Raw genomic sequence first — 12,948 nt, forward strand, 5'->3', positions numbered from 1 at the left:
ATTTTGTGGAGTCCAGAGTAGGGTAAAGTAATATAAGGAGGGGATAAAGAGAGAGGAAGGGAGAGGCAGGCCCATCTCAGGAAGAGAGGAGCTCCTCCTATCCCTGGTCTCTTTCTGCCAACAGCCTGAGCAAACCAGGCTGACACCTGGAAGATCAAGGTGATTTCAGTGCAAATACCCACAAACCAGGCATGAAGCTGGGGCAAGGACCAGAGAGGGCCTGAGGGTTGAGTGTCCAGTTGAGTCTTAAGCTATTGGGACCACCTCTGTTCCCCCAGCCATTGAGACTTGTCCTGGCCGCAGTAAAACTAGACTTGCAGAGCAAACCCACTTGGGGCTGGAACTGACCTAGCCCTGGGGTGTGGCACAGCCAAGATATGGCAGAAGGAAGAGTGGGAAGGCTCGGCCCCACCCTGAGCCTGCCCTGGGCCTGACCCAGAGAGATAGTGACTTGGGAAAAGAAAGGTATTTGTGGGGGAAGGGGGGACAACCTAGGCCAACACAGACTCCAGCTGGTCTCAGCTAGGGGGAGGTGAGCGCATGGGAAGAACAGGAGAGAAGGAGGTGTTAGAAATAAGCAGCAGCCAGGGGAAGGTCAAGGGGGGGGGGGAAGGAGACATTTGTAATACTCTTTGTAATACTTTAAGCAATAAAACTAAATTTTAAAAAAAGAAAGAAGCAGCTGGGCAAAAGTGGGCTTTACAGGCCGAGGCTGGCAGTGCAGGGTATGCAGCCAGATTGAGTTTGGAACCTATTTTCTCATCTCTAAATAAGCCTATTAATACCAACCTCAGGGATGGTGTGAGAATTAAACAAAGAGAGCACCAAAGGTATAGCATCCAACTACAATGCCCAGCACACAGTAGATGTTCAAGAACTAAAACCTTCCCTTTTTCTGTGAATTGGTGTGTGTAAGCAGAGGTGGTGGTTCTTTGAGGGGACAGACAGGAGGCCTAGGGTAGGCCAGAGATGACTGTAGCTAGCAGAGAGGGCTTCTAGCATTGCAGGGTGGGCTCTCTGCTCTCTGACCCTTTGGTGTGCCAGGCCCACCCCTTGGTTCACAGGTCTTTCCAGGGCCCTGGGATGTCAGCATAGAATCGTGAGTAGAAGCTCATGTTCTGTAGCCAAATGGCCCAGGTTTGAATCCCGAGTTTCCCACTTCCTGGCTGTGTAGTCTTAGGTGAGTTAGTTCACTTCTCTTGTCAGAGTGCAAGGTAGGCAAGGAGAGGTCAAGGACAAGGGCCCCAGAAATCCAGGGTGTGTGTATGTACATGCATGTGTGTGTGACCGTGACATGATAAAATGTGGGGGCTAGACTCTACATTCCACGATGGCAGAAACCAGGCTTTCCATCTGGTGTGGTGTGAGTGGGTAGGAAAGACCAAGAATTCATGTATGAATACGTATGTATGTGAGAACACCAGAGGGCTGAAAAATGTGCATATGGCACATACAGCAGGTGTGAGTGGGTGAGAACATGTGTGACCAGGAATGAGGGTGTCTCTGTGGGAAGCTCTGTCGAGGAATAATAGTTTCCATTTAGTAAGTGCCTTGGTGGGCCAGGCATGATGCTAAGCCTTTTATATGCATTATCTCATTCACCCCTCACCTCTGTGAAGGAGGCATGATCTCCAGATTACAAGCGAGTTAACTGAAGCACACAGAGGTGAAGTGGCTTGCTCAAGGAGACAGAGCTGATAAGCAGTGAAATGGCTCAGAGGTTTATACCCCCTGCCTTTCATGGGGTTGAGAAGCTGAGTTCATGGAGTTATGCCTGAAGCCTTCTGCATCCCTGGGCCCAAGAGGTCCCCACATACTGATTTTAGTCTGCTTGGAGCTTTTGCAAGGCAAGGCTCAGCAGGGCTCTTCTGCCGGTCACCAGGGTAGGCCCAGCTCAGAGGCTAGCATGGAATCAGTGCTCAGGAAACTTGAAACTTGAGGGGGTGTAAGCTTGGATAAGAGAGGGTCCACCTCATCCCCAGATCCTGACTTCCTCTCAGACTCCCTTGGGGAGTAATTTTTCCCTACCTTAGGGGCGTGAATCACTACTTTTGAGGCCCCGCTGGTGTGGGACAGAAGGTGGGGGCCCAGAGTCACCAGCTTCCAATGGGACAGGGAGTAGTCCCAGCCCTGCTCCCCAGATGGAAATTGTGTGCTATGACTAGAAGTGAGTAGTGTGTGGAGCGGGCCTAGACATAAAGAGGTATCTCTTCTTTCCTCTACTGCCCTCCCCACCCAGGATTAGGTGTTGGCACACTCAGGAATTGCTTCTGAATTCCCAGGTTTTCGCAGCATAGCAGAGGAGCCTCATCTCCATCATCCCACACCTGATTTTGGGTTTGCCTTCCTCCCAAGGGGCACTCAGAAGGTGGAAAGTGGAATCCAAGACTGGTTGGTTCTGGGTTTAGCTGGGCCTTTGGGGATGTGGCCAGGGACACAGTTGAACCTTCCTAGGCCTAGTAATCTCTTAGAGGACTATGAGTGAAGAGTAGGGTCCTGGCCATCCTGAAGGCTGCTGCTTTCCAGGCATGAACCAGCTTTTAAACAGGAATGAATTAAGCAAGGATGTAAGCCAGAGGGGGCTGGAAATGTGTCAAGTCACATTAGAGGGGAATGGGCATGGGCTTTGGAGACAGCTAACTCTTGGGTCAAATCCTTCTTACACTACCGAGTAGCTAGGTGACCTCAGATGAGTCACTTCTCCTCCCTGAGCCTTAGTTTCCCATTTACGTAAAATGGGGATAATGAAACTCATCTCAAAGGATTGCAAAAGGAAATTCACCTACCACAGTTATTGGCACAGAATAGGTACCCAGTATGAGGCAGGCTGCTTTCCATACTCAGGTTTTGATGTTCTGCCATGCACTTGCAGAGGGGAGGGGGGGTGATCTTTGTTTCCAAGCTTGAGTTTGGGGTGCCCTTGCATCTTATTCTCATCTCTCCTTGCTCATACTCCAAAAAGGGGCCCAGCTGGGATCTGAGAGACTCTAGATAACTCCTCCTCCTCCCTGTCTACCCAGATCCCTCTCACTCTGGATGCCCTGTCCCTGAGAGTAGGAGGGGTCCTGCTTCTTTTTATTTTCCCCCAAACAGAGGCTCTCTCTACAGCCAGAGATAATAAGAGAATCCAGTGAGAAACTCAATAGCTCAGCCTCCTACTTAAATGAGATAAAGGAATGAAACTGTATAAATGGTAGAGCACTTTGGTGTCTCAAATGGTTCCTCACTTAATTATTTCCATAAAGAAACAGTAAGGGGACTTCATATTCTTGGCAATCCCAAATCCACATTTTTTACTGTGCTTTCTCTTATTCCTTACACTCGGGCGTGGTTTTTGATATCTGTTCCAGGTCTTGTGTTTAAGTGCTTGTGCCAAGCTTGTGTGTGCCACTCTCCAGTTCAGTGAGAGCGTCATTTGTCCCAGGTGCCCGCAGTACTATGAAAGACCAGTAGGGGGAGATATTAGCACGTGGGTGTGTCTGTTGGGATCTTACCAGGGCAAGCGGGTTGGACCGGGAGGGCCAAGCTGTGGGATGGAGCCAAAGTTAGAAGCAAGGAAGCGAGGAGGGGCTGGGAGAATGGGGTAGGGCTGGGAGACAAAGACCCAGATGGCAGGCCGGGAGAGGCTGGAGTCCGGTGTCTGCGAGTTCTGAACGCCCTCTTTTGCTTTTTGAAAAGGGGCCTGCCCTGCGCCTTTCTTCTTTGCCTTTAAGGTGTCTGTCTTTATGGAGGTGCCCTCTTATCCCTGCTGGCTACTCGAGGCCTTGCCTGCGCCTTCTGACAGGGCCTGACTCTAAATCTGTGCTCCTGTGGCTCTCCTCCAAATCTAAAATTCCGAAGGCCTAGTACCTAGGGGTTAAAAACTCACCCCCACACCGGGAATCCCGTACTTAACCCATCTGAATCCCCACTACCCACCACTATCTGTTTGTATGTACAGGTCTCTGGGTCAATGTACAAGCAGACATTTCATTGAAAGGGCGAAAGGAGGAATGGCCACCAGAGTTATACGGGAGGCTGGCCTTGGAGCAAACAGGCTATCCTTGCCACAGAGAGCAGGACTTCAGGGCTCGTGTGTATATAAAAGAGAATGGAAGTACTACTTTCTCGGGATACTTGTGACAGGGCCTGTGTGGTTTAGGACAGTGGGTCTGAGTGTTGACCAGACGCGCGGGGAGGAGAGGAAGCCGACAGCTGTAGAGGAGCGCCAACTTCCCACGGGTGAGCGCTCTGGGAACAGGACTAGGCGGGACCCACCCTTAACCGCACGAGCCACACACTCAGATTGGTGCCATGAGAGCGCGGCGTCCTTAACAGCTCCCTGAAGCCCCGCCCCTTCCTGTTCGGGGGCGTGGTAAGGGGCAAGGACCCTGAAACGGAGGTTGCTATTGGCTAAGAGCAGTAGGGTTGGCCTTGCTTTCGTGTGAGCACGGGAGTAGACAGCTTAGCAGCCGCGGAGGGAGTCTATGCGTGCTGGACCGCAGTGCGAGGTGTGTGAGGCTAGTATTGGCCGAAGACCCTCGGGCGCAATCGCAGGGGAGCTAGGACTCGGCGACCCTGCGAGGCTTCAGAAGCACAAACTGATGGGACTAGCTCGCTCAGCCGCATCTCCCCTCTCTTTTAAGTGCACTGACCGGGGCCAGCGTTGAAGTAGAAGCTGTCGGGGGGCGCGGAGCCCGGAGTCCCAGTGTGGCCTGGAGGAACGGAACTTGTGTCAGGGCGAGCCAGGTGGGAGCTCCCGAACCGCGCTCCGATTGTAAGGAGAAGCCCACATCTTCCGAGGGTTGCCGATCCCGGGACAGTCGAGGTGTCGGGGCGGCCACCGAATCCCCAGCGGGGAGACCCTGTAGGGGAAAGGGTACGCAGTCCCAAACAATCTCGGAAAGCAGAGAGGAATCAGGCGGGTGCACCCGGGGGCGCCGAGCCCCTGTCGCGTCTGGTGCGGAGGAGAGGTCAGGGGAACGAGCCCTCGGAGGCCCCAGCCTGTGCCCAGGTTGGGGGCGACTGCCCAGTGAGTCCTCCTGGCCGGCCGGGAGAAGAAGAGCGGCACCGAAGCCTGCGGGAGGGGAGCACTTCAAGGCTGGTGGCCGGGGAGGATGGGAGCCTGAGCGTTTCAGAGCGCAGCGCGGCACGGCGGCAAGACGAGGCCAGCTTTGCTGAGGAGGCGCCAGGAGATCCGGAACTGCAGCCTGCCCCCCGGGAAGATGGCCCGGCCCGGGCAGCGTTGGCTCGGAAAGTGGCTTGTGGCGATGGTCGTGTTGGCGCTGTGCCGGCTTGCCACGCCACTGGCCAAGAACCTGGAGCCTGTGTCCTGGAGTTCCCTCAACCCCAAGTGAGTAAATCTTCTCTACTCCCTGGGGTGGGAGGCACTCCCTCCGGGTGAGGCTGAGTGCAAGTGGGGAAATGTTTGGAAGAAGAGCGGCGCCCCATTTTGTCTCTGGCTTTTTCGAGTGTGTTTTTCTGCGGACGGGCAGGGCAGGGTGCGGCGGGTTGAGGTGGGGGCACTTGTCTGTGTTGTGACCCCGCAGCTTGTGGGCCCTCTCCTTCATACCTCCCAGATCAAGTCGAGATGGTCACTCCAGGGGGAGCTGGGAGTGCAGGCGCTCTGTAGCGCACTACAGAGCTGGGTGGTGGGGGGAGAAGGCAGCCCCTTCTGGGGCCCCTGAGAACGTGGCGGTTTTCGCCCAGAGCACAGAGCATAGGGGTGGGGGGCGACTTTGACCTGGGCTGGGGATGAGGCCAAAACATTGGTTCCTCGTTTGTTTAGCTATGAAGGGACCTAGGCGCGGGACTCTCGCTTGGGGGGGGGGGGGGCGGCGCCCCTATACCAATTCGGGCTTCTCCCATTTTCATTTCTCTTTCTTCCCTGGTTTGCCTCCCTAGCTTTACGTTTTGCTGTTTCTTCTAGCCCCCCTTTTCTCCCTGCCGGGCCTTGGAAGGGCGGGCGCTGCTTCCAGGCGCACAAAGGCGGCGGGTGGAGAGGGGCGGAGTGGAAGAGCGGTTTGTGGGTGGGGGGGGGGGGTTCAACCCAGCGCCCGTGAGGCGGGGGGTTCCAGGGGATCCGGTGGCAGAGATTCCAGGGCACCAGGGAGAAGGGGGGGGGGCGCTCAGCCTGGGAGGGAAGAGGGAGGGGAGTGAAGGATTTGAAGGATTCCTGCCCAGGCGGTCCCTTCGCCCCCACCCTATGTCCCTCAGACTGGGAAGCTGTGCTTAGCTGTCCCCCAAGGGGTTGGGGAGGCAGCTATGTAGAGGAGATCCTTTCTTTTTTCCCCCTCCTCCTTCCCCTTTATAATCCCCCCCCCCCCCCCCCAGCAACACACACACCTTTCTGGGCGGTGGCTCACTGGTTTCTGGGCTGTTAGTAGGGAGTGAATGGGGCTGTGTGGTGACCTCTGGACCTTTTTCTCCTTTGGCATCCAGGACTCAGGTTGGAACTTAGGGTCAAAATTGCTCTTCCTTCCTGTTTTCTTGAGGTCCCCGCAGTGTGCAGACACCCCCCACTTAGTGGGAAAGTGGGGAGGGCTTGGACTTAGTGGGAAAGTGGAGGGCCTTGGCCTGCCCTGTCGGTGCTCTCCCATTCCTATATCTGAAATCTTTTCTTATCCACTGTCCTGGGCTCCCTGCTAACTTCCTGGGCTCCTGTAGGCCTCAGAATCTTAGGTCCCAGGGACATCTGAGCCTTGGAGTGGGAGAAGACAGCTTCTTTAGTTCTCTTCTCCTTGGGTTAAGGTAGGGTCCTATTTACTGTTCAACGGGGTAGCTAAACCAGGGTCAGGATGGAGGGCTCTGTCTTGGTCTTGGAAAAGGAGTAGCAAGAATTTCTCCCATACCCAAAGCCATATCAGGCACAGCGCTCTACTAACAGTAGGCACTTAAAGTGGTCTGGGGGCCCTGGGCTGCTGAGCCTAGAAAGAAAGGTTGTAAAGTGTCCAGTTCTCCCCCTTAAGGGTAGAGGCTGGAAATGCTCCCTCTTGAGCCAGGAGAGCTGAAAGACGCCTGGGGTAGCCCATCATAGGGGCTCATGGGAGTGACCTAATTGCTCTCTCAGGTCTCTAACCAGAGATAGCATGCAGCTCCACAGCTGGAAGGGAGCCCTCCTGCAGAGTTGAGGTGGTGGGGTGGGGGGAGCTGGGAGAAACAGGATTTCTCTGAGTTTCTCCCTTTTTGTGTTTTGAGTTTTTAGTGCTCTGGACTGGTTTGCAGGTTTTTGAGGTCTGACACCCCTACATCCACTTCAGGCTGAGTGCAGGCATTCTGTGTGTGTGTGGGGGGGAAGGGGGACAGGTGATGACTGAGGATTCAGTAGGACCTGCATGAATTCTACTCTATAATTGAGCAGGTTTTGGGAATGGTTGGGGACTGGTTCTGGTACCCCTGTGTGCCCCCCGCCCCCCTTCCATCTCCTCTCAGGGGTCTGCAGCCACCATGGGGGTGGGCAAGAAGACAGGAGGGAGGCACTACCCTCAGCTCCACTGGAGCTCTGGGGGCTACTTTTGCCTCTGCACCCAACCTTAGGCTGCCACAGCCTTTCAAATGAACAGTCTCCCTCTGTCCATCTCCCTCTTTGCTTCTGGTTCTCCCTCTCAGGTCCCTGTTGGTTGGCCTTCTCTGATCTGCACTCACCTTCCCTCTCTAGCCAGGCTCCTCAGCTCTCCCTCTTTCTCACACTCCCTCTCACTCTTAGTCACTCTCTGCCTCTTTTTCTCAAGTCCTTTTGTTTCTCGCACATGCCCGTGCTCCCTCACAGGCTCATTTTCTCTCTTCCCTCCCTTCTTCTTCCTGGCTTTTGGTCTGTCTCCTCAGCCCTGTCAGGAGCTGGCAACGTCCCCCCCCCCCCCCACACACACACACATCTCCCAGTGCTTATAAACCCTGCTTAATTGCTTCCTCCTTGGGAAAAATATCAAAATAAAGAAGTGGTGGGGCCAGAGGTATGTTTGCAGGTTCCAGGGCACACCCCAGTCCTGACCGTCAGAGGGGAGCTGGAAGGGCCAGTTCAAGACTCCCAGCCTCTTTCCCAAATTGGCACTGGGGCTTCCCAGTGTGGTAGACCCTGGGTGGCAAGAGCTACTGCCTCCTTGGCCTCTCTTGTCCGCTTTGTCTGAGGAGTGCAGGGTGGGGAGGGGGAGGTTGGTCCCACTAGAGGCTGGGAGGAACCAGAGTGTGCGCATGCACTTGGCTGAAGAGCTGTGATGGAAGGTCCTAGGGTCGCCCCCTCCCCCAGCCTCCTCTCCTGAGAGCTTGGGGCAGCCGGCAAACCTCACATTTGAGTCCTCAGGCAAGTCCAGCTGCTGCAGTTCAGTCTCTCAGTCCCGTTCTGACCCCTTCTTGCCCCCCACTCAGGTTCCCCCACCTCCAGGGAGTGGGAATGTGCCTAAGATCACATTACACCTTCTCTACAAGGGGGTGGGGGTGGGGGTTCAGCTTGGCATCCGGGACCCTTTGACTCCATTTAGCATGGGTGGGGGCAGCTGCAGACCCCAACCCAGGCTTGCCCGCTACAAGCCAAAGTGTTGTTCCCAGCCCCCTCACAGCTGTTTCAGCTCACAGACCTGGGGAGGCCAGCTTATGGGGCCCCTCGCCAGGGCGGCTAGGGTCCTGACCTCCTCTACTCTGTGGCTGATTGGCCATAGGTGGGGGCCTGAGAGTGATGGGAACCCAGCTCATTGAGTTCCCTGTTACTCTCCCTCTCCACCCCCGCCCTGTGCAGCCAGGCCAAGGCTAGAAGGGCCTGTGAGGCTGGGGTGGGGGCTGAATCAAGGGTTCCCTTTCTCCCCTCAGGCTCTCCATTGCCTCACCAGCTCAGTGGCTGATGATGGGCGGGCCCAGGGTAGTATTGTGCATCATGATTTTTGGGGGTTGGGACTAGAGAAAGGGTGGCCAGCCAGGAGGCTGCTGGTTGCCATGGGAATACCAGGTTTGGGGGAGGTTCACCCTGTGATAGGGGAGATGAGGTGGGGGAATGCTCACCAGCCACATTTGGGGTTCCTTACCCTGTGCCCACAGAAGCCCCTCCTGGGTGTGTTCATCTGGTACTCATTTTGGGTGGGGGTGCTAACAGCCAGCACCTTAAGCTTCTGACTTCTAAATAGCACTGTTCTTGGTATGCTAACAGTTAGGCAGCACCTTGCTGCTCACAAGTGTCCTTATATGTGAGCTCATTGGATGTTCCCAACAGCCCTGGGAAGTTGGAACCATAACCATTTCCAAGATGAGGAGGCATACACCTAGAAAAGGGAAGTGACTTGTCTACAGTCAGTCAGTAAGCCTGTAAAAGTAGAGCTGTGCTGTGTGCCATTTTGTCCATGCCATTCTGCTGCCATGGACTCTACGAGAAATGGGAATTCAAGGTGAAGTTTGGGAAGAGGCACTGGCTCCCTGCCTCTCTGGGTTCCCCTCTCATCTCACAGGTGTGGGTGCATCTGTCCTTGTGATTCAGGCCCTGCCTGTGTGGGATGAGCAGTGCTCTGACTTTCTCATTTGACTTTGCTGGGCCTGCCTCTGAGGGCAGCCTGCTCATGTGACCTGAACTAGAGACAGCCAACTCACTACCTGGCACTCTCCCTCCTGAGCTCTGAACAGCACTGTTGCTTCCTCTCTAGTCCAGGAATCTTCCTCTCAGGGACTCCACAGAAAGCAGACAATGAAGAAGGGAAGGTTAAGCCCCCAGTGAACCCTAGCATTGGCCAGATGGGGCAGATAGGAGGTCACAGTCCAGTGTGGGTGTGGAGGTGGCCTTCTCTGGGACTCTCCTGGCTTCCCTGTCTCCGACAGTGCTGTGCATGTGCCAGGACCCAGCTGCTGTTCCTGCCCACCCACTCCTGGGCGGGCACTGCTGGGACATGCCAGGCCTGCTCCTGCTGCCTCAGGGGCTGGGTGGAGCTGGGGGAGTGAAAGAGGAGCCTTTAATTTGGGGGCTCCCCACCCTTGCTGGGATGAGAGCTGACTTGAGCTCTGGCTTGGGTTCTGTCCTCCACTGGTCCTACCACCCTGGGGGGTGCAGGCGCGGTGGTGCTGGGGTCACCCAGTCAAGACTGTGGCTAGTCTTTCTACTAAACTTGGACTAGCATGGCCTTGAACCAGGCTCTCCCTTTGGCCACTCTCTGACCACAAGTTCCTAGAGCTTGAGGTAATGATGAGGAGAAAAGAAGTGTAGATTTGGTCAAACATGGGCAAGCTTTCTGGGCATAACCCCACACTGCAAACTCTCCCCACTGGACATTGTATGTGTATGAGTGGAGAGGGGTTCAGCTGGACAAAAGAAGCAGGGGCCAGTTAGCCTCTGATCAGTCCAGGGCCTTGGAGGCTACTACCTAGATCCTTGAGGCTTCTCCTATCCAGAGTTCTTTTTAAGCTGTCATTGGTGGGAAGGCTGTGGTAGAGACATGGACTAGGATGCAGGGGAAAAGGCAGGCCCCAAGGCAGGAACTGAACTGCTCAGACTGTGATCCCCAAGTCCTTTTACTCCTTGGGGTGGCTCCATGGGACCCAGGGGCTATCAGATGCTAAGGAGGGAAGGCCTCAGGGGTTACCATGACAACCTGCTTCAGGCTTCCTGCTGGGCCATGTCAATCCCCTTAGTTTCCAGAAAAGGGCTTTGTCTGGGGGTGGCCCCAGGCAGGAAAGCTTGACTTGATAGTGGGGGCAGTAGTGGTTTTTGAAAAGCAGAGGATAAAGACTTTAACTTGGGGACAATCTCTTCCTCCTCCTCTCCTGTCCCTATTCCTAACCTGGTGAGTATGAGACAAGACTTTCAGGGTTCCCCTGTACAATGTGACTAGTGTTGTACATGGCTTCATAACCTCACTCTCTCACAGGCTACATACCCAATCCTTGTGGGCCCTTGCTACTTTCTTGGGCCTCTCATAGACCAAGAATCAGTTTTTCCAGTGATGGGAGCTCAGAGTCAAGGAAGACAGGTCTCCTCAGGCTCCTCTCCCTTCTGCATTTTAGGGGAAGGTACCTTTCCCTTTGCCAGCTGCTATGCAAATGAACTTATGAATATTTATTAACTCTGTTCACTGAGGTTGAAGAGAGTCTGAGGGGTATTGGGGGCAATAGTCCTCTCTTCTTCTCCTGCCCCCACCCACTATGTAGACATCTGTTTCCTCCATGTCTTTGGGTTCCAGTTAGCTGGAAGCCCTGTGTTCCAATTCCAGGGCTCCAGATCTTGAGTGGCAATGGAAGACTATGCTCAGGGCAGACAGGACACCCTGGTGAGTAAGCCAGGGCCAGATTATTAGAAAGCTGAGCTGGCCTGTACCCCCTTGCATGCCCTCAATGCTGTCACCTACAGGTAGGGTCTTGTTGAGGTGCAGCTGTACAAGGTTTTCTTAGATCAGGGTCCTCAAACTTTTTAAACAGGGGGCCAGTTCACTGTCCCTCAGACCGTTGGAGGGCCGCACTATAGTTTAAAAAAAAAAACTATGAACAAATTCCTATGCACACTGCACATATCTTATTTTGAAGTAAAAAAACAAAACGGGAACAAATACAATATTTGTATTTGCATGTGGCCCGCGGGCCGTAGTTTGAGGACCCCTGTCTTAGATGCTCTAGGGACTAAGCATCTAAGTCCCGGTTGGCTCTGAGTATCTCCCTTCAATGATAACGTTCATCTTATCATAGCTTCACATGGGGAGCCTGGGCTCAGTGGGTCTAAGCTTCCTTGTGGCTCTAAGGTGTTAGAAGTTGTCTAATCCTGCTGTCTGGATGGAACCATTGTGAGGATTGGAAAGTGAAAAATACCTTGGGAAATATAGAGGCTTTGGTGAAACTTCTTGGCTTTTTATGGAACATGGGATGGGGACATTCTCTCTTAAATGTTTATGTGTGCCCCCATCCCATGCCTACTTCCTTTCTGGCCCTCTGGGGTACAATAAAGTTAGGTACTAAGGGGGAGACCTCATGGATTTTACAATCCTGCACAGCAAGATGGCAGGCCCCAGCTTGGTAGAGCTTCACTAGACATGAAGAGAGGGCTGCCTTTCTTCAGGTCCTTCATCTACTTGGTCTAGTTCCCCTACTCGCCTCCTTGGCTGTCATTTTCCGCCCTGGGGTTAGGACACAGAGCTCCCAGATAGCCCTCATACTTCATACTTTGTAGTCCCCACTGTGGAAAGTACCCTCACAAAGTAGAACCATGCTCTTCCACTGTCAGCTTTGTTCTCTTGAAGTACTGCCTTCAGCCCTTCATTGTCATTCTGCTAGAAGGTCTGTCCCCAATGAGGTGAAACCCACAGTGCAGGTTGTGAACCTCAAAGCTTTTTAGTCTGGCCCCAGCTAAGCTTTTCCACCTCTTCCTCTACCAATCACTGGGCCATTCACTGACCTGAGTTTTGTGTCCCAGCCACTGCTGTTCACTCTTTTTAAATTAAATTTAAATTTTTAATTATTTTTAATTTTATTGAATTTATTGGAATGACATTGGTTAATAAAATTACATAGGTTTTAAGTGTACAATTCTACAATATATCATCTGTCTATTGTATTGTGTGTTCACCATCCCAAGTCAATGCTCTTCACTCTTGCTGTGTGTTGTCTTCTTATTTGTCACCTAGGATCCACTTCACATGAGCTGTGCTTCCACTCACTGCCTCCAGCCCTTGCTGTTTGAACTACCCATATATATATATATATATATATATATATATATATATATATATATATATATATATATAGAGAGAGAGAGAGAGAGAGAGAGAGAGAGAGAGAGAGAGAGAGAATGAGCCTGGTGCTGTCTATTGCTGGAACATGGGCCATTTACTTTTCTGATCCCTACCAGACAGTAAAGTCTTTGATGATGGGGCCACATCTTTTCTTCCTATCCACCCATTCAGGAAACAAGACTGGGCTCATAGGTACTTGGTGTCAGTATCTGGCTGCCTGACTCTTGAAGTTAAACATGTTGAGTGCTTACTGTGTGCTAGATGCTCTGAGTATGTCATT

General features: G+C 53.3%; 1 protein-coding gene across 3 annotated transcripts in view; it reads left to right on the plus strand.

The window, feature by feature from the left end:
* Positions 1-4,421: 4,421 nt before the first annotated feature.
* Positions 4,422-12,948, plus strand: part of EFNB1 (ephrin B1) — a 93,645-nt gene continuing 85,118 nt past the window's right edge. For 2 of the 3 annotated variants that reach the window (XM_081080830.1, XM_081080829.1), the window contains exon 1: positions 4,626-5,332. In XM_081080830.1, coding sequence (XP_080936956.1) covers positions 5,205-5,332 — 128 coding nt within the window. In that variant the 5' untranslated portion in view covers positions 4,626-5,204. Of the gene's footprint in view, positions 5,333-12,948 lie in introns of all 3 variants that reach the window. The other variant, XM_081080831.1, reaches the window with a different exon arrangement.

The sequence above is a fragment of the Myotis nattereri genome (assembly GCF_964212035.1).
Source record: "Myotis nattereri genome assembly, chromosome: X".
NCBI classification, from domain to species: domain Eukaryota; kingdom Metazoa; phylum Chordata; class Mammalia; order Chiroptera; family Vespertilionidae; genus Myotis; species Myotis nattereri.